The following is a 26,743-nucleotide window of genomic DNA, read 5'->3' on the forward strand; positions in this document are numbered from 1 at the left end:
CCCTCTCTCGCTGGCTGTCTCTATCTCTGTCGAATAAATAAATAAAATCTTTAAAAAAAAAAAAAGATATGTGTATTGGCTAGAAATATTAAATATGTACAAGTTCTTCCACAATTACACGGAGAGGGTTTAAGAATCTAGATAGGCCTGTGGCCCATACCCAGTGGAGTGGCATTCTTGGCCTGGGCTAAATTTCAGTCCTGGTTCAGGCCACTGAGTATCAAGGAATTCTGCCACCTGATTCCAATCTGAAGATTAGCTGAATCTTGCCAGTGGTCATCACATCTGAATTGAGTAAACATTTCTGCCAAAAAAGCGGGGAACCAGAACTTCTCCAAGCATCTAGGAACGAGCCTTATGGCTGCTTTATCAATGTGCAGTATTTGTTAGTGGAGCAGAATTCATTGTTAACGTACCAGTCCCCAAACTGCCTGAAAGGAAGGAAAGCCTAAGCTAATATGAACACATATGCCAGCGTGCTTGGAACAGACCCAGTTTATGCCAGTTTGTCCCACTGTAATTACTAATAGTGCCTCCTTTCACTCTCAAAATATCTCATTTTGGGTGAAAACTTATGTGGTCATCCTATCTATAGCTCTCATCTACCCATACCTAGCAGAGACTACAAATACCTGCCCAAAAGAATCCGATTATTGTGAATAGCAAAACTGACAACACCAAAAGCTAGTAAGATTTGATAGTTGTTTATGATCAACAGTCAAGAAATAACAGTGACAGGCAAGCTAGGATTGAACATCAACCACAGCCTAATTGTTTAACTAATTGAGTAAATGCCACTACTGTAAACTGAATCTTTCTTTCAACATCCTTAAGTAGAAAGTTAATCTTTGAACCATTTGCCACATTTTAGGGGCATATGTTTAAAACACTGGCCTAGTCACCTAGAACTTTTGAAGAAGAATAACGTTTCCATAATGTGACTAAACACTAGATAGAAACAAACTTAATAAAAATCTGCAGCCAGACACTTCTCAGGCTCCCTAAGGCCATGTTTCCTAAAGTGTGGTGTACAGGTCCCCTCTTCAACATTAGGGCTTGTTAAAACCACAAGATTTAAAACAAACAAACAAACCTCAACGACAAACAGGATTCCATACTCAAACCAGACCAACAAAATTGTCTACATAGGCAGGCAGACCATCAATTTCTAGGGAAGTAGCCTCTGGAATTACATTTTTAGTAGTGAATGATTATGCCCATACACTTTGAGAACCATTGCCCTACTGAGTCCTAAAGCCTGGAGTATTCCAGGAGACACTTCAGCTCCTGGCTAATGCAATGCAGATGTCAGTCAAAATACTAACTTTTTTATGGTCTATGCCCATACCCAGAGGTATGCTGGAAATGTTTATCAAATTACAGGAAAAAAATAAACTTTTTAAGCAGATATAAAGTCTTCATAGCACATAATTTACAAATAATAATAAAATATGCAATATTCTATATTGCAAATTCCATACAGCTCAGTGATCCTCACAGAGGGCCTTTGTTGAGTTTTGCCAAGCTCTTGACCAACCAACCTATCTTGCAATTAAAAATGAGAACAATTCCAATATGAATGTTGATTGATATTTTTGCTTACGTTAAGGGGGAAGAGGAAAGTGAGAAGATATGCTAATTCTCACCTGATATTGTTCATCAATGACATGAGCAACTTCTTTGCTGATCTGGATAATAGTTTTCAGGTACTGGAGGAATATTTTGTCAAATATTTGTGCTATTCATAATGTAACGGCTACCTTCATGCAACACTTTTAAACTTAATCTGCATTATTAACACTTTCTCCATTGCTTTCAGAGATCTAGAGTAAACAGCAAAAATCAACACGTCAAGCCCTATTACGTAGCATTTGATGCCCCTGGGGTAAATATTCCACTGTGGGCAATTTCAAGCTTTGCCAGAGCAAGACGTCATTGAACGTAGAGTTGGGGACAGTAGCCTAAGACCTAGAAGTGCAAGCAGCAGGGGCAGAGAAGTGCTTAACAAGAGTTGTTCTGCACCCAGGTTTTGAATCATTGACAATGTTTTTTGAATCTGGAAAATGAGCTCTTTTGAGCTCTCCTCACTTTTGTGCAGTTTTCCCTATAGGGTTGCTGGGATGCATACTAGAATAAACCATGGCAGCCATGGCATGCACGTGGGCTGGGACTCCACCTGCTCCAGACCTGGCTGAGCCTGGCTCCCCCCAGCTCACACCACACCCCACAGCCTGTCCTCCTCCTTCAATTCTTCAATTACAGAGACCTCCCTTGGAAACACCTTCTCCTCTTCCTTTATCTGCAGGTACCAAGGTTCTGTAGTAAAATTAAATTTGCCTCTCCCAGCCAAGTGCCCCTTCTCTGGTTAAAAAGTTATTTTGAAATCAGACTTTCTAATTAACAGATAGTAATAGTCTTCACTGAACCAAGACATACTATTCAAACGCAAAAAAGAAAACTCATTTTTTTGCCTTTCACAAAAACATCTAATTCTCCAATGTGTCCCTTTCCGCCACCAAGTACAGCATAATTAATTCAATTACTAAGGAAGGGAAGAACTGTTGAAGTTAGTAAAGCTGACTTCTATCACAGCTTACAAATCAAAACAGAAACATGGGGGAGAAAGGGGAATACAGGACATGCAAACTCTTCTCCTGAGGCCAAATACCACAGCCCATTAACCCTGGGAACGAGCAATAAAATATTATCAAACAGGGTTGACCTTAAGCAAGAGTCTGTAATGGGCTAAGTTTTTTTTTGGCTCTTTCAGCCGCCTGCCCCCATTCTTGCTCCTCCCACCAGCACTCCTCGCCTCCCTTTAAGCGCAGTGCTGGTGTCCCATTCCAAGTAAAGCCCTGGTCTCTGAAGCTGCAGGGCAAATCTTATTGAGGGCAAATCAGGGTACTTACAGGTATTAGCATTTTAATGGAGTCTTCTGGAAATCAGGCCTAGAGGTATGAATCTTAATGGAAAAATTTCAGTTGAGTTTGAAAGTTCACAAGGCCCCACTACAAAGCCTGTCATCAGAGCTCTATCTGCCAGATCTCTTGTTGAGTATTTCCACAGTTAGGGGAAAGATTTGCTTAGTTTCAGATTGACTTCAGCTCGCCCTTAAACCCTGAGGTCTCTTGTCTCCTTTCCACAATTCCTTCTGGATTCCTGTCTTCCCCACCTCCACTCTCTACAAAGGCTTGTTAAGTAGATGCTTGAGATAACTTGTTGGAATTCAGTGTTAAATTCTCCATTTACAGATAATTCGAAGTTAGTAATCTCTGTCTAGTTATGCCAGAAGTATGAGTTAGGTGTGGCTTCATTTGCTCTTCGATTTGTATATTTAATTGCAGAATGAATGGAAAAATTAAGATTTAGGGAGACACCATTATCCTAGGGCCACCTGGAAATAAACTGTTTTACTTATCTGAAAATATCTTTGTTTCATCTCCATTCTTAAAAGGTATTGTGGCTGAGTTTAGAATTCTGGCCTAGCAGTTCGTTTCTTTCAATGCTTTAAAGATACCCCCCAACGCTTAGACCCATTTTCTGGTTTCCATGATTTCCGTCAAGAAGTCTGCTATCAGTTGCGCTACCACTTGTCTTCTATATTCAAGACTGTATTAGCCCTTTTAAAAAATTCCCAGCAGTTTCACTATGTGGCATCTGGATATAGTTTCTTTATATTTATGTTGTTGGGATTTACTAAACCACTTGAATCTGTAACTTGATGTCCATCTTGGAAAATTCTCAGAGAGTCCCTTCAAATACCACCTCTGCCCTACCCTCTCTCTTTTTCTGGAACCCCAAATAAACATAAAACTTTTTCACTGAACCCAGTAGGTCCCTTACCTTCTTGTGCCTATTTTCCAAACTTCCGTCTCCTTGCTTCAGCTTAGATGACTTCCTGACCTGTACTTGTTTCAAAGTGCGTCAAACATAAGGCTCTGCCTCTCAGCTGTTTCTTCCTAAGTAGATAAACACTCCCAAGGCAAAGTAGCCCCAAATGGTGGTCTCTTCTCTCTAGGCTTTCTTCTCCTAGATTTTGGTCCACTAATAACTGACTATATTGTTAACACTTTGTTTTTTAGTAAGATGTTTTCTTCTCTCTTGTTTAGACTGTTTACTTTTCTTCAGCAGGAAGACTAAATCACCTCGTTACCATACCCAGCTTCGCAGTCTGCAATGTGGTTATTTTCAACAGCTCAGTAAGCAAGATCTTCCTTTTTCCCAGGATATAAAACAATTATCCAAATTTGTAACGGGGCATCAGACATGACACATTTAAAGACGAAATTCATTTGCTTGTGTAAAACATGGCCACCAAGGACTGTAGGAACAAAAATTGTACGTCCTGTTTGGAAACAAAGCTTTCTCAGGAAATTGGTTTAGCCTGCTAAAATTAATACGGTTGGCATTCATTTTAAATAAAGAATATTTGAATTAAAAAAAAGGACCTAATAAATCTATACAGTGAATAGCATGTCTTTATTCTATTTACATTTGTTATAAATATAATACATTTTTGAAAAGCTTATTTTTAATTAACTTGAGTAGATTTATATTTTAAACAGATCAACTCAATTGTTAAAGTTACATAATAAAGAATATGATAATTTAAATGACAAAAAAATTTCGTATTGTGAAATAGTGCACCCTATGCTGAGATGAATGAGAAAAAAAAGTCAAACTCCTTTCAAAACTATATTCAAAGCATCAGAAAAAATTTTTTTCTTTTTACAAAGTTATGTATAAGCCATAGGAACCACAGATACTGAAGTATGAAGACTCTATAACCAAAGTTCAAAACTGATTTTAGAGAATTGTGTGAAGCAAGACAAGAAAACTTGTATTTAACACTCTATAGAACTTCACAGTAAAGCTGGAATTTATAGACTAATGGCTTAACAGGAGTATTGCCAACAAGGCCTTTCCTTCCTCAGAATCATCTGGTAATATTCATATACCATCAATAAGTTGTAACAGCAGACTTAGACATGGTTTTTAAGACAGGGCTTAATAAGGTGCATGGATATGTTGAAACTCTGTATTATGAGTATGTAAATTATTACCAGGGTTTAAAGAAATACAAAAAAAGAATGTAAGTATTCTCAGTCCAACGTGCTTTGCATCATCAACACATTGACAAGTTGAAAGTATTTTGCAGCAATCCGACACCAACCTCCATTACAAGTTAGGTATTTCAAATACTGCTGTTAAAACCCATTCAGTAAGACAAAACTGATTCTTGTGGATTTCAGTACAAATGTGCAAGTTGTCACGCATTATTGATAATGATCAGAGCAGGCATGGAGTTCTGCTGACTTGTTTCAAACACCATAACTTGGTCCGATAACTTGGCAAATACCCTAGGCGTTCCAAGGTTATAAACACCCGTATGAACGAAGCATGCTTTCAGCTGCAAACTGTGAATCTCCTGGCTTTTCAGCTGAAGTTTGTATTGTGTTTGTCCAAGCCATGTAAATGATCCATGGATTTCCAATGCTTCTGGACTATATGGGAGAAGGAAAATGGTAAGCTGGAGGTTTTTTCTTTATAAATTTTTTTCCTGAAGTCCCAGTAACACATCCCGTTCGAGAGATTCTACTTCTAGAAACTATTTCATGAAGCCAACTGTTTATTAATAATGACAATAATGGCAATAGCTAGTATTACTATTGCTATAATAGCTAACATTTGTTAACAGTTACTATGTTCTAGACACAAGTGTTAACTCAATTAATGCTCACAATAGCACCTAGTAAATGATGGAACCTGATTTCAAACCTCAGCTTTTAACCAACTGGTTATCCATACCTAAAAATAGTTTGTATACATGAATGCTTATAATACCGAAACTGTTTATAATGCTGAAAAATGGAAACCAACCCGGTATCAACCAATAAGGCACTAATTAATTTATGACACACATAATCAATCATATACAGAATGTGTCTGGATTCCAGAGAGCTGCCCCAGATCCTGTTTGGGGTGTTATACAATAATAATCTGTATATACTTCACATTTTTCTAAAAATCCAAAATTTCTGAATTCCAAAAAGCATCTAGGTCTTGAGATATCAGATATGGGAGTATGGACCTGTATTTTTTTTTGTTAAGTATTATTTTATAATTACAAAAAAAAAAACCTTTAAAAAAAAACTTCTATTGCAAACTTGCTGATTTTCAATTTTAGAGTTCTTTATCGCCAACAAGCTTTCATAAACATTTTTGTCTCTGAACAAAACAATCTGCTTCTTTTGGAAACTGCTTGTCATTCTGTCACTACTGTAGTACTGAGACAATCCTCTTTAACACCTCTATAACACTTCTGTATGTCAAACAAAAGTCCAGGGCACACCTGAGTAAATTTTTTATATCCATGTTAGGTCATTATGTACGTAATTCAAAACACTAAATTGTTCTCAAATCAATCCTAAACTACAAAACAATCTTGCATTAAATGAATCTTTACCTTGTTGTTTTATGCCGAAGATCGACAATTACATCAACATCAGCCTTAGAACAATTGGACAGTAAAAGGGTGACTGGTACTAAACAAAGGCTGTGGAAGGAAAATAGAGAGGTTAAGCTGTGCATTTTCTTTTTTAAATCAACTTTCTTGAAAGTAACAAGACTACCTAACAAGCTCCTTAAAAACAATCAGATTCAAGTAAGGAAAAAAACTGGGTTCCAAAATCAGTCAAGACACATTAATTGTGTAAATAAGAAGGAAAACATGTTCCTGCAATGCCTGAATGCTAAATATCAAAATATATACATCCACAAAACCATTGTTTCCACTTATTAGAGCGACTCTTAAAAAATAACCAAAGTGTTTCTCGGCAGTTATTTCTCAAAATGAAAAACAAAAGTTTATAAATAATCTCAACTAGGAAAGATCAATGAAGAAAAAATAAATCGTGAAAATGCCAACAACTAATCCTGTTCTATGTTTCTTGAAAATTACTTTATTTTGAGAACTTGGCCTTGACTGACATTTGCTTTTCTACCAAATCTGCATAAAAGCCACCATGTTTTAGAGAATATGAAAATTATTTCTATACAACAAATAATGAGGAAAGCCTTTTTAAGTGGACACATTTACTCCGGTAATCCAGTTTCTGATATTGCTTTATAAGTAATAAATAACTAAAGCATTATTAAGCATCGAATAGACAGGCAGTGACAGAAGAGGACATATGAAGAGACTGGTATAAATTTCAAATCCAGAACATAATAAACGAACATAACCTAGGCACAAAAGAAGCCTGGTTACACACTATTAATATTTTACTCTATAAACACAAAGACTAAGAGATAGTAAAAAATGAAATATAGTAACTTTATACGTTCACACAAAATAACTTTAAAAAATTCTGCTCAATGTATTTAATGCTTTCAGAAATCATAATCTCTTACTGAGATATATTTTCCAAACAATACCGCAAATAACAGATTTCCCTCCACCAAAAAGCTCAGATAATTTCAAAAACATCTCCTTCAGCTGTGCTGGTGCTATGCCCTTACCTCCCCCACAAACTTCTCACAAGGAAAGGAGGGCAGTGAAGATCACTGAGTAGGTTTCCAGTCTGAAGGCACCTCCTTAAATTAAATCCAACTGCATAATTTGTAACACAAAGTAAAACCTCAGGAACTTTTGCTATTCTGTTCCCATTTGATCCTCAAATGTCAAATTCTCCATGCCTTATCTAAATGCCTCTAGAAATGTGAACATCTGGATATTTCCTAGCTCCAAACCACACTCATTATCTTCATTCCTTCCCTTCCTCCACTCACTGTTTCAGCGGATAGCACCCCTATCTACCCCAGAAAACCTTAGGCACCATACTAAGTGCTTCTTAATTGGTAACGGGAGCTACTGCCTCACTAGTCCCCATTCCCAATTTTCTATAATTCTTCACAAATTCCTGTCAATTTTTTCTCCCACATATCTCTGGAACCTGGTTACTTCACTTGATCTTCTTTTCCTTACAAGTTCAAGGCATCTTGTCTTTTGGTGTACTACAACAGCCTCTGGATTAGTCCCTGATGCAATCCATTCTTTACATGGGGTGTTTCTCACATCTGACCTGTGTTTCCCACACTTGAACATGCACCAGAATCACCTGGCGGGCGTGTTAAAAAAAAAAAAAAAAAAAAAGACTGTTGGGCCCCAATCCCAGTTTTGGTTCAGCAGGTCTGGGGTATGGCCCAAAGGATTCGCATTTTAACAAGTTCCCAGATAATGCTGAGGCTGCTGGTCCAAGACCACATTTTAAAAACCACTTTATACCACAGTCTTTCAAAAATGCTAATCTGATGAGCCACACACAGTACCTAGAGACCAAACTGCTGACAACTATCCCGCCCCCGCTTCTGCCACCAAATTCAGCATTATTAAAGACATGGATTCTACAGTTCGACTAAAGTTTAATTATTAGCTCAACAATTCGGAACCTCAGTTTTCTCAACTGTAAACTTGGAACAATAACTGTACCTATGTCTTGGGCTTATTATGGTGATTAGGTAAGATCAAATATGCGAAGCGCTGAGAATAACGCCTAGCACGTGTTCAAAAACTCCATTAACAACGTCTGAGATGATTTCTTGCTTTGAAAGCAATCGCAGCTAAACCCAGTATGTTTCCCATCTTTGTTATCTCTGGTCACATATTCTTTCTCATATTCTTATTCCTCTACGGTCTGTGTGCTACCGCCGTAATCAAACCTCCTGCTGCCCCATTCCCTCCCACTTTTCTGTATTACATGAAGAACACTCCTCCAGGTCCTCGATCTCTTCTCTTTATGTTTTTATGTCTTTAAATTTGGCTGGGTACACAGCTTCCTCTATAGCCCTCTTGACAACAGCTGCTGTTCTTCCAACATCTTCCACATCTCTGGTCAGAATGTATCATTAATGTGGTTCCAACGCCACTTCTTGATGATTTCTTCCTCCTACCTCTTCTATCAAAACACTGATTTTTTGGTCATAAACTACTCCACAGTTTTTCATCTTTTTTTTATGTCCTTATACTGACATACTAAAACCAGCAACAGTAACTCTGTACAGCAGACTGTTTGGGGGAAGGGGAAAGGATGAGTATTTTGAAATATCTTAGGTAAAGATGAGGGAAACATCGCTTCACCTCACATTCATCTCACACGTCTGTGAAGCAGGGGCATACCACCTAGATGAGAAACACTGCTCTAGCTTCTCTTCCGTATCACCTATTGGCTTCAATTATTAAAAGCTTCAGCACGAATTTGCTTTCTTCTTTTTAATCCTGAGTCTTGTCATCATGTGGACAACTTCACTGCCTAAATTGATGACTCACTCAACATCTTCTCAAATTCAGTACTCTTCAAAACTCAACCATCTACCTTCCACGACCATATTGTGTTTTTAGTCACCTAAAATAGCTACCTCTGAAATGATACTCTGTCACTCCACTCTCTGACAACTATCTCTCATCTCTCCAGCTCTCTCACTCAATTATACTTCTATTCTTAGTGTCACAGGGATGACCAATCACTCTGACCCTCTATTTCAGTGTTTCTCAATCTCAGTTACTGTGGTATAACTATAACTACTGTTTAGCAGTTATTCACTCCCCTCACTCTTCCCACGGGGGAACTGTGGATCATCCTTGTTGACTGTGAAGGTGAGGCTAATTGGCCAATGGAATATTAATGTCTTTGATGCAAACAGAAGCCTTAAATGTGCTCCACAATATGGTATTTGTACTCGAGATATGCCATGAGAAGAACATATCCAAGTAGCTGCTGCCCATTTGGACTGAGCCCAAAATATATGTGGTGCAGACATGAACGCAACTAACCCACAGCTTGAAGATGAGCTTCACACCAAATGGTAGTTGACTTGCAGATCCATGAATGTGAGAATGCCTTGCAACCTGAATTCTGGAGTGGTCCGTTATGAAGCATTACTGTGGCAACAATGACTGATACGGAAGCATGCTGGTATCACCTGAGGACATTTAAAAAATACAGATGCCTGGGTTCTATTCCCAGAGATTCTGATTGGACTGCCACTGAGCACTGGGATTTTTCAAAAATTCCCCAGGTAACTCTAATGTGCAGCCAGGGTTGGAAAAAACTGCCACATTTTATCCTTATCTAACCTGTCTTGTTCTCACATACTTCCATGCACAGTTTTATTTAACTGTGATGTTTTATTTTTAACCCATTACTCTACTTTAGCTTGGTCATCTAGCTGATACGCCCCTGCTTCACAGACGTGGTAAGATGAATGGGAGATGAAGCGATGATCAAACCTGTCCTGCTTCACATACTTCCCCTGCACTGACTAGATTCTATGATTCTTTTTAACCCCAATAGAATCATGTGGAAAACTCCTAAATATCCTAGCCTCTAAAGCACAGCCAAGGTTTTAACCACTAAGGTTAAAAAGCAGCACTGTGGAATGTAAGATATTCAGGAAGTACATGAAACAGGATGGGTCTAACAAACAGATACAAAGTAGAACAATGGGTTAAAATGAAACTTCAGGGAATCAAAACTGCCCATGAAAGCACATGAAGTCAAGACAGGTTCAATAGGGATAAAACAAAATTTTTTTCCTCAACTATGGCTGCATTTTAGAGCAACATTAAGACCTGGACAAAAAAGTTTTATAAGTAACTTAAATGTTCAAAAATTTTAAAAATCTGACAACAGTGTTTGTAAAGGTACGGAGCAAAGGGAATTCCCATATACTGTTAGTGGGATGTACAAGTTGGTTAAACTACTTTGGAAGGACTCCTGGATAGTATGCAAAAAAAAAAAAAAAAAGGCAAACACACATACACTAGGAGATTATATACAAGATTATTCATAGCAGAATTCAAAATAGTAGAGTAGATAAATAGATAAATTGTTCCGGTATGTTCAAACATTCATATGGCTAGGAAAATTCTATTGCTTCATGCAACAGTTGACAATTACCAACATAATATTAAATGAAAGCAGCTGGACATAAAAAGAATATACTCTGTAATTCCACTTATATAAGAAGTTCAAAAAATGCCCCACACAAATCAAAATATAGAGTTGTATACTTAGTTGGAAAAATTATAAAGAGAAGCAAAGAAGTAACTACCAATAGTGGGGGCACACAGGAATAGTGACTGGGAGGGAATACTCAGGGGGCTTCTGTGATGCTAGCAGTATTCTATTTCCTGAATAGAAGTGGTTATTTGGGTGTTAACTTTGCAGGAAAAAAAAATCACCATGGTCATACATGTTCTTTTGAGCGCTTTTCTGTGTGATATATTTAACAAAGAAAAGGGTTAAAAATGGTTAGCACCATTTAAGTTACTTTTAAATATATCTGATGTTAAGTCTCTGTCAAGGTCTTAATTTTGCCCAGCAATCTGTGTGTCCTTAGCCAGCTTCTTCTCATTCCTCTCACAAGTTACCCTCAAATTTCACTTCTCAAAAATGTTCACCCTTTATTCTCTTATCTCCTATATTACTTTGAGTAGTTAACCTTCCTCCCAGAAATACTCCCTAAAATGGAGGCACTCCATAATGTGTGAACATGTTAAAATTTCTCCCTACTTTCTTCTCTCCCTGTTTCAATAGTAAGGAGGTCTCTTCTGCAGTCCAAAGCTAATCCCGTCACTCTTTGGTGTGTGTATCTTTCCATCTATTAAGGATTCTGTTATTCTCCCTGTATCCCATCATTTTCTTCAAGACCATAAACATAATGATATCCTACCTAGTAAGAAAACAATAGTGAATGGATATTCCTGGATCCCTGCTCATAGCCCAGCTTTCTGAAAGGGTGGTCTACACTAGGAGACTACACTTTACTTACTTAGCTCCCAATCTCTCCTCAACCTATTATATCATGACTCTATTCCCGTTACATAGTAACATTCTTCTAAAAAACCATTAATGACTTCTTCATTGTCAGATCCAATAAATAATTTTCTGGTCCATTTACTACTTGACATTTCTGCAGCATTTTAAACAGTTAAACCATTTCTCTTTCCTTGAACTGTTATCACTCAAGTTTTGAGATACCACTTTCTCCTCATTGGTCTCTTCTTCCTAATTACTCTCAACTAGTCTTCTTTGTGGATTCCTTTTTCTTTAGCTTTTCTCTCAGATGTCATTGTTCTGCAAGTCACTGTTTTCTTTTTGTTCTATCCCACCCCACCCCCACCCTTATCCAGAGTGAATTTTTCACTAAAATTCATACCTTCAGTTATCACTTATAGACTGGTTTTAGTAGACTTCTCTCCTTTTCTTATACCTGCAAACTAGCAACTTTTTGAAGTGTCATCAGACTTAGGACTTTTTATTTTTAGAACCTTAAAGTTTATATAATCAAGCTACTTAACAAAATTACAAATACAGATGCCCCTTGAACAACGCAGGGGTTAGGGATGCTACCCCCCGCCCCAGTCAAAAAAATCTGTGTATGCCTTCTGACTACCAGAAACTTAACTACTAATAGCCTACTGCTGACTCAAAGCCTTACCAATAACATAAACTGCCGATTAACACATATTTGGTATCTTATATGAATTGTATATTATATTCTTACAATAAAGTAAGCTGGAGAAACGAAAGTGTTATTAAGAAAATTCTTTAGAGAAAATACATTTACAATACTGTATTTATCATGTGTAAATAGACCCACATAGTTTGAACAGCATTGCTCAAGGGTCAACTGAAATCATTCAAGAAGTGTAGCAATTAGCATTTAGTAAATCATTAAGATTTGAATTTGAACTGTTTGATCAGTCTATACTATAGTCATTTCTTACATTTAATTTGTACCTAAAACAAAACCAAAATGATATATATTTTTTCTTGGTTTTGACTTAATGATAAACCCGCTCACCAAAAGGAAACTTTCGGCAACTGAGGTGTCGAAGGCAATATCCACTCTAACCACAGCTGCAGCGCACAGTAATCATAGAAAAGGGTAAATTATTTAAGAGCAATTCCCACAGACTCAATGTTGTTCTAAATTTCTTCTTCAATATTGGGGTTAATGCCATTGTTAAAATAAATAAATAAGAGTGTGTGTGTTTGTGTGTGCGCACATGTGCACTTTAGAAAAATTTTAACAAAAATAAACCTCAGACCTTTTTTGATGAAATGGATGATTAAATGATTCTGGATAGTGAAGACTCGTTTTAATGAGATTAGAAAGCTGCTCTACTGATGGTCTTAAAGGAACTGTAGTGTTTTCTGGCCTGAAAAATTTTAATAGTTCCATTTCTGGTGGCTCCTGAGAAAAGAAAAAAATATATATGACAATAAAAACATTGTCTTGTTAAAATATAGCATATACAAACAAAAGAAGTTAAAACCAGTTGAGATAAAGGAAAGCATGAACAATATTTTTCTGCTATTATTTAACAGAATCATCTGCGATACAATTTAGGATAAGGAATCTAGGATCAGAATCATTTATTCATTCCCTATTTATTATGTGGTGGAGTTAGACTTGAGTTCCAGCAACTTCACATATTACTTCTGTGATCTTGGATAAGGTATTTAATACTTTAAGACTGTACTTCCTTATTTGTAAAAAGGGGCTCATAATAATTTCAAAATATGCTGTGCTTCTCATTTGGTAAAATTCTTTAGTACTTAATACTTAAACCAAAGACACTGAATTGTATAGCACCTGTTTTAATAGTTGAAGAACTAATATTGCCTTAAAATTTCATTTTGAAAATAGACTTCTGTGTTTTATAGATTACAGTGCTTCATCTATATTAACTAAAGGTTAACATGCATGTAAAAGTCTTAATATAGCCAGTGTCAGGCACACTGTAAACATTTCAATAACATTGTCACCTAAATGAAAACAGAGAATATCGCCCCCTTCTACTATCATTATCTTTTTAAAGCATTTTTCTTTACCATCCACGAAAATTTTGATTTTTAATTCCCTGCTAGCCTAGTTGGGATTTTGATCTGCACTCGGGATTGGCAAACTATAGCCCACAGGCCAAATCCAGCCTGCTTCCTGTTTTTGTAAAGAAAGTTTTATTGAAATAGCCATATCCATTTGTTTACACACTGTCTATGGTTGCTTTTGGACTCCAACAACAGAGACGAGTAATTAAGACAAAGGCCTTCTGGCAAGCACAGCCTAAAATAGTATCATCTGGCTACTGACAGAAAAAGTCTGTTGACTCCTAACGTATGCAGCTGTAAAAAGCAAGAACTAAATTTGCTTTTGATTTAGAAGTCAGAGAAAAGTGACTAAAGGTTTACTTTGGAGGAAAGAAGAGAACAGAAGCAGAACTTCTGGAGTGCTAGTTATGTTCTGTTTCTTGGTCTGGGTCCTGGTTATACTGGACTGTTCTTCAATTTGTGAAATTCAATGAGCTATTCAACTATTCTGTATTTATCTTACACTTTAATAGAAAGTTCAAAAAATGTTTTATTGTTTAATATATTCTAAACATCAAAAAAAAAAAAAACCCCAAGCTATTGTTTGAGACTCCTAAACTATACTAAATTTCCGTATGCCACTTATTAGGTGGAAAACACATGAACAATGGCCATAAAAGGATACCAAAGGCCTGAGCTAATTTACTGAGAGAATATTTAAAAGAGTTTCCCCCTCTCCAGCTTAAGTAGCAAAAAGTATTTTCACAACCAGTGCTAAATATCTGTCCAGTAATTTGACAATAAGGATCTGATTCATACCTTATGACAGTTCCACCACAAGAGAGGCAAGGAGTAAAGAACTATTATCTTTGTCTTGTAACTGAGTAGTAAGCTAAGGTTCATCAAGTTACACAAGTAATTTGGTCATCAATCTCAAAGTCTTTGGGCTCCAAATCTATTATTCACAGTATTATGAAACTGCCTTATCTACCAAGATCAGTTAATCATATAAAGAGAAAAAATATTTCAAAGGTGAAATACAGAGAAATAAAAATGAAATGCCATTCATCGTATGTAAAATGAAAATATAACATGAATAAATTTTATAGAAATCACTTTTTCATTTTGTAAATGCTAATCTTGCCAAGGTTTGAGATGTTCCAAATTATCAAAAGTTTATAACATACACAACTAAAACTTGGGACTTCTGTATTAATCAAAGGTGGAGAAACAATTTTTTAAATTAAGAAATAGATTTCGGGTTAAATTTGATAACTTCATTAAAACTAATGGAATATTACCATTTGTACCATCAAAATACAAACTGATTCAAGTCGTAGAATTGCCAATGGATGCTAAAACTAGTGGACCTACATTTGATAGGAAATCAGACATTTACATAGGTCCAAATTATCTCCCCATAAACTACTTATTAGAAAACGAAAGGAAAAACAGTAACTGTACTATAGAGAAATATGGTGGATACCACCTTTAATCAAATGACCCAACACTGATAATAAAACAAATTAATATCAAGTGTTTTTTGATATAATAAACTGATAAGGATATAAGGTCACTTCTGTAGTACTCCTGCCAAACATGTATAACCTTACTCTAATCATGAGGAAACACACACACAAAAAAAATCCAAAGAGGCATTATTCTACATTAAAATAAATGGCCCATGCTCTTCAAAGATGTCAATGATAAAAACGGTCCCAGATTACAGAAGACTAAAGAGACATGACAAGTAAATGCAACTCATGATCCTGGACTGGATCCTGTGTAGGAAAAAAAAAAATCGTCAAGCATATAATGGAGACCTCTGATGACATCTGAATATGGACTAATTGAGTACTGCATCAGGGTTAGACGTCCTGAATTTAATAATGGTGTCTGTGATTATATAAGAGATTGTCCTTATTCTTAGGAATACTCAGTGAACTAAATGGGGGTAAAGAAGGATGTCTGCAATTTACTTGGGATTAATTACTTGGGAATGATTAAGAAAAAAAAAATCAATGTGTATAGAAATAGAGGAAAAATGATAAAGCAAAGAAGGTAAAATGCTAAACACTGGTGAATCTTGATGAAAAGTGTGAGAGTCCTTTATTCTATTCTTGCAGCTTTTCTGCAAGTTTGAAAATTATTTCAAAATAAAAGTTTTCAAAAATAATGAGGAAGCTTGAAATTAAGATCCAATATTTATAAACACAATACAAGGTTGATGTTTGAATTACTGGATGTGCTTAAATTTTGTTCATATATACTATGAGAACTTTTTGGTTAGATGAAATAATATTTTAGGAGAAATCAGAAAACACATTAAACCCTATTACCAGCTGCTGCACCACTCCACGGGCCATCCTCTACATTTTATGCTTTGCCCTCCCAGGAGTTCTGCAGTGGTACAGGCATGTTTCCCTTCCTCTCAAGCAAATTGATTCTTTTTATAACTATGAATTCTAGATTCAGTAGAGCATATTTATTAGAAACCTCAAGATCACAAGTGCATCTTAATACTCTTACGAGATGCTAATAAATTTTATGTTCATTTCTCATTTTAATTAGTCTTCTGCCACCAACCCCCCACTCAAATCTCAATATAAAAGCCTGCACACACCAGACCCCTTCAAAAACCCGAAAAACCAACCAACCAACAAAAAATTCCACGGTTCACAAGAAGACCCAAAAAAAAACTGTTATTACCTGTTTCTGAGGACATGAAAAGGCTTCTTTTCCTATAGTGTGAAGAATAACATGATGCTGACCTTCCAAAATAAGCTGCTTACTATCTTCCACTACATAAGCCTAAACATACAAAGCACAAAAACGTTACCTTTCTTGGCAGGAACCTCAAAAGTAATGAATGCATTATTTGATGGAAGGTAGAAATATTATGGCTACTTAACAATTATCAACACTGGATGGTCAGGATTTCTACTTTTATTTATTCATTTGATCAACAGAGAATCTGTCAAAATCTGTTTTGCCTCAGTATAACACAGTTGGCCTGAATATTTAAGGGGCACATCTTAAAATCTTTTTCAATGCTCTCTAGAACTCTTAAGAAGCTATTCTAAAAGAACAGTGCTATAACACAAGCCTTTTTGTTACTGGACTGCCAATACACAGGCAAAACATTTCTTCTCATAATCTTGCTTCTGAAATACCTCAGGGTTTATCACCTAGTAGAACAAAATCAGTGAGTACAATCATAAATCTTTTAAGTGGAAATGTCACACCTTTGGATATCCTAAACATAAGTATATACACTTAAAAAAAAGGCTGACTTCATCTATCCAGCATATGACGCATCACTCTCTTGAATCGCTTCTGTCCCAGAGAAAATATTATATGTAAATGGCTGATACACTGTTATCATCACATTATGTAAATACAAAGGCTTAAAAATTTTTTGACAAGCCCAAATTTTTTTACTGTTAGATTCAACAGACATAAAATTTCTCAGTCAAAATGCTATAGAAGTTTCTAAATGTTTCCATTTCATATTTTCAATCTGTGTACTTATTTTATTATGGCTAGGTTTGCCACCCGCAGACCACACCTGGAATAGGGCTGCACGAAGACACAGGACAGCCTGGGACCTGCTCAGTGCTCATTAATTCACAGCCCAGTGATGCCAGAGTTAAACACCTGCTGGGGTAAGCCTTTAGCTGAGAGGATGAATGCTGACACGGTAAGGTTCTGAGACATGTCGTATGTTTTTTCCGATGGTCTCATGGGATTGAACAAAAATCATCCAAAGTCTTGTCGAATTTTATAATGCATTCTTCTCTCTGCACAAAGGCTTAACTTTTTAAAACAAACCTTTATATTTGGTTAAGACTGGTTAGGAACTGTTCTGTGCCCTTTTTCCAATTATTTTTCACAAAAATGTTGTCTGAGCTCTCATTTTTCTCTTGCATCCTATTTTACTGAAAGACTCCTATGCTTCCTGTTTTCTACTCCACAACTTAAAATGACTTTTCAAGTTTCCCTTCAGGCAGTGTGTCATTTTTGCATTATCTAGAGATCTCAACAAAGACAATCTATCACTTTCTCAAATGAGTATGTGATAAACTTATCTTAGATACTAGCCACTACCAACTTAATATCCTATTCTTTATTCTATTCAAACTTCCATTTTCTAGCCAAGGAGCATTATATCATAATCTAAGCTTTCTTCTTCATGTAATCAGCAATACCAGTAGTAGTGGGCTGCTATTCGGGGCTGTGTTTTCCGCTAGCCAAAGCAACTGTGGACTTAACAATAAATACAAAGTACAGATACATTATCCAAATTCTTGTCTCAGAAATATTACAAATTGTTACATGGCAGAAATCTGTGGAGTGTAGCCACATACCCCAAGGGTCTAGTATACATTTAATGAGTGGTTGGTTTACATTAAGAGGCAGTACCACTGAGCCTGAAAATAGAAGCTTGATTCTATTTTGAATCAAGCTTCAAGAACATTTGATTTCAACTAAAAATGTGTAACTGATCTTAATATTAAACACCTATATCAATGAAAGTACCAATTTGTTTAAGCAGTTTTATTAAAACTCATGCAAAAAAAGAAAAAAAAAAACTCACACCAGCTTGGTTTTAAAAAAGTTTATTAGAAAATGTATGATGTAGTAAAAAAGAATAGAGTATCTGAACCAATTTAGAAATACGTGTATTAATCATCCCCTATGGGCACATCTCTATGTGAGCCCTTGTTTCAGAAAACACAAAATCGAACCTTTCCATACTGTTCAGGTGAATATCCTTGGGCAAGATCCTTAATTTCACCATAGAATTGTCTTTCAAAAAGTAATATATAATTTTATTATATATTATATGTAACAATTTATATGTAATTACAAATTCTTATAATATATGTATAAAATACAAAAGGGTGCACTGTGAAAAACAAGCCTCCTCTGTATTATAGTTCAGTGACTTTAGGGAAGACTAATGTCTAAACCATCTCATTCTGATCTGCCATGTGTGGATCTTATCTGGATGTGATTTTTTTAAACTTAAAATATTTTCAAATAATCTGGAAAAACTGAAAACAAACCAACAAGTATATAATAATTCAGAATTATTGTTAATTTGGTTGGGTGACATAAAAATACTCTGGGGTTATGTTAAAAAAGAGAATCCTCATCTGCTAGAAGTAAATACAGAAGCATTTACAGATAAAATATTATGCTATTAAAAAAATACTATAGCAAAAAATAAAGGAAGGTAAAAAGAAAACAAAGGAGAGGGGCTAATGGAACAGACGAAAAACGCAGAGCAACATATATTAGGGACTACGGAGCCTGAGTCATGGGTACCTGAAGGTTCACAGTGCTATTTTTTCTTTTTTGGTGTTTGAATATGCCCATAATAAAGAGTTTAATAATGATACCTATTTTCATGGAGCTTATCATATCTACAATGTTCTCAGTACCACTAAAAAGTAACAATAACAAAGACGAATGTTATCTAATTTGAATGAATTCTTAAAGTCATTATGAGGGGCGCCTGGCTGACTCAGTCGGTTAAGCGTCTGCCTCCACCTCAGGTCATGATCTCAGGGTTCTGGGATCCAGCCCTGCATCAGGGTCCCTGCTGGGGGGGGGGGGGCGGTTTCTGTTTAATGAAAAACATCTTTCTTTTCATCTCTATAAAGCAAATTTCACTCAGCTCTTAGAAAGGATGAAATTCAATTTTCTTGAAATACATGTTCTCTCGTGTGTGTGTGTGTGTGTGTGTGTGTGTGTGTGTGTGACATTACAGATAAACAGAAAAGTTTAAAAGATCAGTACCCAGGAACCAGGGAGCCCATAATCCCACCACTCTATCATTTCTACATTTCCTTTCAGTGTTTTTTCATATGTATGATTTATACCAATATTATTATATGCACATACTGTGCTATGATGCATTTTCTCACTATTGCAAACACTTAAAAAATGTTAACATATTTTAATGACTAAAAAATAATCTGCATTATAATTTAATTTACTTAAATCCACACTGAATTTTTCCCTATTAAACAATACACTGCTCTGTTTTCAATGTATGGATTTTCATGTATTTTGAACTAATTCCTTTGCATAAATTCCAAAAATAGGGACTACCAAAGGACTAAACCTGAGTTTAAACATTTTTACATTTTTTGAAACATACTGTACAATTCTCTAGAAAGAGCAAATACCATTTGTCAGCTTCACTCTACTCTTACAAGCACTTGGCATTCTCATATTACTGTCAGGATAATAAATGGAGAGATATTCTGGAAAGCAATTTGTCAATATATATCACAAGTATGTATATTCTTCTGTTCTAGTGTTATACAGGTATGGAAATAAACGGAAAAGTCAGTCACTATAGCAGTATCGTTATAAGCAGAAAAACAGCCTACCAATGGCAAAGGAAACAAAAAGAACCTTTCATATTCTAGTCTGTATGATTCTGTATTGCTTGAAATTTTGAAAGTGATCATGTACTCAGGCACTGATTTTCCAACTGAATAGAGAAAATGCAAACAGATGTGGAAGGAAATAAAAAGAAAGGAAAGAATGGATTAAGAAAGGTAATGTGATTCACAAATAAACTAATGAAAGCACAACTGAACGCTTAAAAAAGTTGATTATTTAAAAAGGTACCAGCAATCTTATAGTACTCTGGAAAAAAAAAAAATCAAGCAATGAAAATGTGAGAATTTACTATGAAGAGGGGAAAAGTCACAAACGAACCTTTGTTTTCAGAGAGATTTACAGATTTCTGTAACTTCCAGTGTTTGCTACTACTTGATACTTGTACTATATGAAATTCCTTAACACCTGCTTCACTCTATGAAAAAGAAATAAAAGGGTCATTCAGGATTTAGGAGCACAAACTTAAGAGTATTCTAATGAAAACAATATTCTGACACTGCTACCAAAGTAAGTATCGATTAATGTTAAGATGAATTTTTTATTTTGAAATAAACAATATACATTTCAGAAAGCTTAAGTTATTTAAATACTTCCTTAAACATTCTTTTTTTTCTTTCAAGCAGGCTCCACACCCAGCATGGAGCCCAAAGCAGGCTTGAACTCACCACCCTGAGATCAAGACCTGTGCTGAGATCAAGAGTTGGACATTTAACTGACTGAGCCACACCCAGGCACCCCCTCCTTAAACATTCTTAAAACAGAGAAGTCAACATTTTGCCAAAAACTGTATTTAACTATAATGTTCAGTCAGGGGCAAATTTTAAAATATTGAAAAGTAGTCAGTTACTAGCACCTATCATGCTGATTTTATTTATTTATTTGACAGAGAGAGACAGAGAACACAAGCAGGGGGAGTGGGGGAAGCAGGCTTCCCGCTGAGCAGGGAGCCCAACTCAGTGCTCAATCCCAGGACCCCGGGATCACGACCCGAGCCAAAGGCAGAAGCCCAACAGCTGAGCTACCCAGGCACCCCAAGAACCTATCATAATGAGTTAGTGGTAGTATTTAATAGGTCAAACAGTATTTGTTATCATTTTTTTTTTAAGATTTACTTATCCGTTTTAGAGAGAAGAAACAGAGAGTGCATGTGCGAGCATGGGGAGTAAGGGCAGAGGGAGGGAGAGAGAGAAAGAGAAACTTAAGCAGACTCTGCCCTGATTGTGGAGCCTGAGCCTAAACCAAGAGTCAGAGGCTTAATCGACTGCACCATCCAGGCACCCCTTGTTGTCAATTTTGAATCAAAACTGTAGCATTTTCTTTTTATTTCTTCTAATCTTCTCATTCTCATTAAGGCAAAAACAAACAACAAAAACAAATCAGAACCCCAATGTACAGCCAATGCACATAAAGCTAAACTGTACATAATGTTTCATTCTCCTGAATAAGAATTTGAAATTATTAAAATCTTAAAATTTTAGGGATGCCTGGGTGGCTCAGTTGGTTAAGCATCTGCCTTGGGCTCAGGTCATGATCCCAGAGTCCTGGGATCAAGTCCCACATCGGGCTCCTTGCTCAGCCCTCTGCCTGCCACTCCCCATGCTTGTGCTCTCTCTCTGACAAATAAACAAAATCTTTACAACAAACATAATAAAATCATAAAATTTTATTTTTACAGATGCTACTTTCTTTGAAGATCACCAAAGTATTAGCATATACACCCCAAATATCTTAAAAAGAAGCAACCTTACAAGTTTATGAAGCCAAAGCAAAGGACATTACAGAGTAACACTTCAAATAAGTACGTGAACTCAATCAACCTAAAGGTAAGATGCTATTTTAATCATGAGATCTCATTCCCTTCTTTAATATTCATTTTTTATATTTAGAGTATTTAAACAGGACTGATAAAATGTCTGAAATGCTTTATAGGAAGAAAATGATACTCTCAGAAATGTGTAAGTGAAGGTTATCAAGTTAATATGGAACATGAAATCCTAACACAACTTTGTAAATTTAGTTATATCAATAGATTCTCAATAGTGAGACTAGAAAGCACTTTATCAGATCTTTGTGGTATTGAATTACTCACATATGGGGCTATATATCACATGAATATATTAATGCCAGGTCCTTTTTAGACTTAAAATTACAAAGCTAATGGGAAATTAAGATGTTTTCACACTCCTGTATATGAACATTCCTAAATTCTTAGCTTACGCTATCTTGCGGGGAAAAAAATCCTTTACTAAAAACAAAGGAAACACATCAAATTTAATTAAAAATAAAATTTAATTTTAAACCAACTTACAGTATTGGTATTTTCCACATCCACAAAGACGAGCATATTGCCCCCTCGGCCCTCCTCATCTTCAAGAGAATTACTTCTGCAGACAGTGGCTCGGACATTCAAAGATCGGCTGGTACAAATAACTGCAGTGTGTCTTAATATTCTGTGACTGAAGAAATACAAAACTGCAAATTTAATGGAAGAACCTCTCCATGTGTTATGATTCTTCAATTCCAAACAAAGCTTTTAAAACCTAATTGCTCTCAGGATCATTTATACCCTAAAACAAAAACAAAGAGTATAATACAGTAAAATTACCTAGTTAGCATAACTTCATTTCAATTCTTTCTTCTCAGTTTGGCAGGAAACTAATAGCCTCCCAGACTCTCAGCATGTCTGCTCACCAAAATCATCAGTATAGCACATGAAAATAATTTTCATGTAGCAATGTCCTGATTATGCCACTTCTCTGACAGTGGTTCCAAAGCAACTGATCCCCTATCGAGTAAACCCCAAACTTTCACCTGGCATTGAAGGCCTTCCACAATAGAGCTTTCTACATTCCAATGTTAACTCTCCCTTACTACTTCTTGTTTTTAATATTACCTCCTAATTTTTTTTTTTAAGTACAACTGAAATACAATGTCCTTGGAGTTTCAGGGATAAATCATATTGATTCAGTATTTGTATACACTATGAAATGATCGCTTTGATAAATCTAGTTACCATGTCATCATACAAAGCTATTACAGTATTACTGACTATATTCCCTATACTATAGATTACATCCCCATGACTTATTTTAGAAAGTTTGCACTTAATCGCCTTCACCTGTTTCACCTGGCCCCCCCAACCCCCTCCCCACTCTGATAACCAGCAGCTTCTTCCTTGTGTCTATGAGTCTGTTTCTGTTTTGTTTTTTTGGATTCCACATATTGGTGAAAAAATATGGTCTTTCTCTGTCTTATTTTACTTAGCATAATACCCTCTAGGTCCACCTGTGTTATCACAAATGGCAAGATTTCATTCTTTTTTATGGCTTAGTAACATTTGCCGCATCTTCTTTACCTTATAGATGGGACACCTAGGTTGTCTCCATATCTTGGCTATTGTCAATAATATTGCAATGAACATACGGGTATATAGATCTCTTTGGATTGGTGGTTTTTGTTTTCTTCAGATAAATACCCAGAACTGGAATTGCTGGTTTGTATGGCAGTTCTATTTTAGTTTTATGAGGAACTTCCATACTGTTTTCCATAAGTGGCTATATCCATTCACATTTCCACCAACTGTATGTGGGTTCCTTTTTCTCCACAAGCTCACCAACACTTATTATTTTGTCTTTTGATAACAGCCAATCTGACAAGTATGAGGTAATATCTCATTGTAGTTTTGATTTGCATTTCCCTGATTAATGATGCTGAGCATCCTTTCATGTGCCTGTTGGCCATCTGTAGGTCTTCTTTTGAAAAATGTCTACTTAGATCCCCTGTCCATTTTTCAATTTTTTATATTGAATTGGGTAAGTTCTCTATATATTTTGAATATTAACCCCTTATTCAATCAATGCATGATTTCAAATACCTTCTCCCATTCAGCAGGATGCCTTTTTGTTTTGCTGATGATGGTCTCCTTCGCTGTGAAAAAGCTTTCTAGTTTGATGTGATCCCATTTGTTTTAGCTTTTGTTGCCCTTGCCTGAGAAGACCCCCAAAATATTACTAAGATTAATGAATGTCAAAGAGCTCACTGCCTATGTTTTCTTCTAGAAGTTTTATGGTTTCAAGTCTTACATTCAAGTCTTTAATCCATTTTGAATTTATTTTTACGTATGGTATAAGATAACGGTCCAGGTTCATTCTTTTGCATGTAGCTGTCCAGTTTTCCTAATATCATATTGAAGAAACTATCTTCTCCACTGTATATTCTTGCTTCTTTTGTCATAAATTAATTGACCCCATACACATGCATTTATTTCTAGGCTCTCTATTCTGTTCCGTTGATCTGTGTCTATTTTTGTGCCAGTATCATACTGCAGTGATTCTATAGCTTTGTAATACAGTTTAAAATCAGGGAGCATGACAGCTCCAGCTTTATTCTTCTTCCTCAAGATTACTTTGACTATTTGGGGTCTTTTGTGGTTCCATACAAATTTTAGGATCCTTTGTTCTAGTTCTGTAAAACATGTCATTAGAATTCTGATTACATTGAATCTGTAGAGTGTTTTGGGTAGCATGAACATTTTAACAATATTAATTCTTCCAATTTATGAACACAGTATATCTTTCCATTTATTTGTGTCATCTCAATTTCTTTCATCAATGTCTTACGGTTTTCAGAGTACAGGTCTTTCACCTCCTTGGTTAAAGGAGGTTTTCCTTTATTCCTAGATATTCTTTTTTATGCAACTGTAAATAGGACTGTTTTCTTAAATTTCTCTGATAGTTCATTATTAGCGTATAGAGGTGCAATTGATCTCTATGTGTTAATTTTGTATCCTACAAGTTTACTGAATTCCTTTATTAGTTCTAATGGTTATCCCTTTACTTCTTTTACACATATTTTACACTGTGACCAAACTAGCTATATTCAGTTTATATTTCCCAATATTTTCTTCACTTATATATAGTCACTTCCTTGGAATACCCACTATTCTTCTGCCTATCCCCCTTGATATCCAAATTCTGAAATCTTTACTTTCTTTGGAAGCTCATTTCATCACTACTATATTCCACGAAGCCTTCCCTGACTGCCTTGGCCAGAGTATGCTCTACTGTCTTCTGAAGGAGAATTAATATTTATTGTATCTAAAATGTCCCCATGCTTATAAATACTGTATCATTTTGTCCTCACAGGAAGTCTTACCAGATATTTTTAAATTCCATTAATAAATAGAGTAACGCAGTTATTCCTAGTTAATTTTATAAAAATGAAAATGGCATTATCACAAATAAAATAATCTGTTATTTAATAATATAGGCCCCCGACCCTTGTGAGCACCAAGGTTTGATTTCTTCAGTGATCGTCATTATAACACCACCCTAATCATCTGTTCTACAAATACATACTTTTCCCCCCATACATTCTCAGGGGTCAGGAGAGGGCACAAGGGAAAAGGAAGGGTAAAACAAAGTAATTTTCTTGAAACAGGATGACTATAAGCAGGTTGTCTTCATATACAAATGGTACCTGTGAATTTCATTATTATGTGGTAACTTTGGCCAGAGTACTTAGTTGTATCAAAGAACCATGAAGTTTATAGATAGAAGCCACTAAAAAGATTAAAGTAGCCTCATTTTTTCTACTTTTGGCTACTTAGAACTAACTATGTTAGGGACAAGCTTAAATATAAACATCATACATAATTTGGAAGGGGGTAATTTCTTAAGAAACAATGACATGTTAACAAATATCAAAATGTTTATTTGAATTTGTGCACATACATTAAACACAGAAGTTAAATCAAGAAAGTTTTATAACTCACCGTATTTTAGGCTGCTTTTTAACACTTTCATAGTAAAACAAAAAGTTAATTTCATGGACACCTTCTTCATCTGGCCCACGTAACCACATGGGTAGCTGAACTGAAGCTCCAGGTAGAAGAACGGTGTCAGGAAGGGGAACAGGAATCACCTCTGGCTGACTCCCTGTGCCAATGCCAAAGTCTACAGAGGAAGCTGATGATATGAGTGCTGTACACACAGAGGTAGAATCTGTCACAACAGTCTTGTAAGCACTACAGTTCTCCGAAGCTGAGGGACTCAGTGGTGTTAGAACAGCTGTGTTACCACCAAAAGTAAAGAACTCTGGACGTTTAGAAACAACCTTCAATCCAGTAAGAGGACATTTGCTGACATTGACAAATTCTACGTATGCTTTTCGGATTTCTCCACAGAGGAGCCCTGTAGGAAAATGTATAAAGAACACCTGCATTGGAGGGAAAAAATATTATTATATTGTCTGTTAAAAATTCCGAATCTTTAAAGAATAACAATTTAAGATGCTGTATTTCTTTACTAAAGGTTTACAATTACTTTATTAATTTTCTTTGATATCTCTCCAAATATATGGCAATTAACAACTCCATTTTAGAAAAGATGAGACAGAGACCAATGTGATTCAATAGCAGATTGCAGGGTTATGAATTAAAGATAAAA

General features: G+C 35.8%; 1 protein-coding gene across 1 annotated transcript in view; it reads right to left on the reverse strand.

Annotated features, from left to right (window-relative positions):
* Positions 1-4,513: 4,513 nt before the first annotated feature.
* Positions 4,514-26,743, reverse strand: part of TRAPPC8 (trafficking protein particle complex 8) — a 68,194-nt gene continuing 45,964 nt past the window's right edge. Inside the window, exons 18-24 of the mRNA XM_034642196.1 lie at positions 26,071-26,513; positions 22,606-22,753; positions 20,587-20,712; positions 16,587-16,688; positions 13,115-13,260; positions 6,467-6,556; positions 4,514-5,504 (exon numbers count right to left, since the gene is read on the reverse strand). Of these exons, the coding sequence (XP_034498087.1) occupies positions 5,270-5,504; positions 6,467-6,556; positions 13,115-13,260; positions 16,587-16,688; positions 20,587-20,712; positions 22,606-22,753; positions 26,071-26,513 (1,290 nt within the window). The 3' untranslated portion in view covers positions 4,514-5,269. The remainder of the gene's footprint in view (positions 5,505-6,466; positions 6,557-13,114; positions 13,261-16,586; positions 16,689-20,586; positions 20,713-22,605; positions 22,754-26,070; positions 26,514-26,743) is intronic.

Source organism: Ailuropoda melanoleuca, chromosome 14 (assembly GCF_002007445.2).
Source record: "Ailuropoda melanoleuca isolate Jingjing chromosome 14, ASM200744v2, whole genome shotgun sequence".
Classification (NCBI taxonomy): Eukaryota; Metazoa; Chordata; class Mammalia; order Carnivora; family Ursidae; genus Ailuropoda; species Ailuropoda melanoleuca.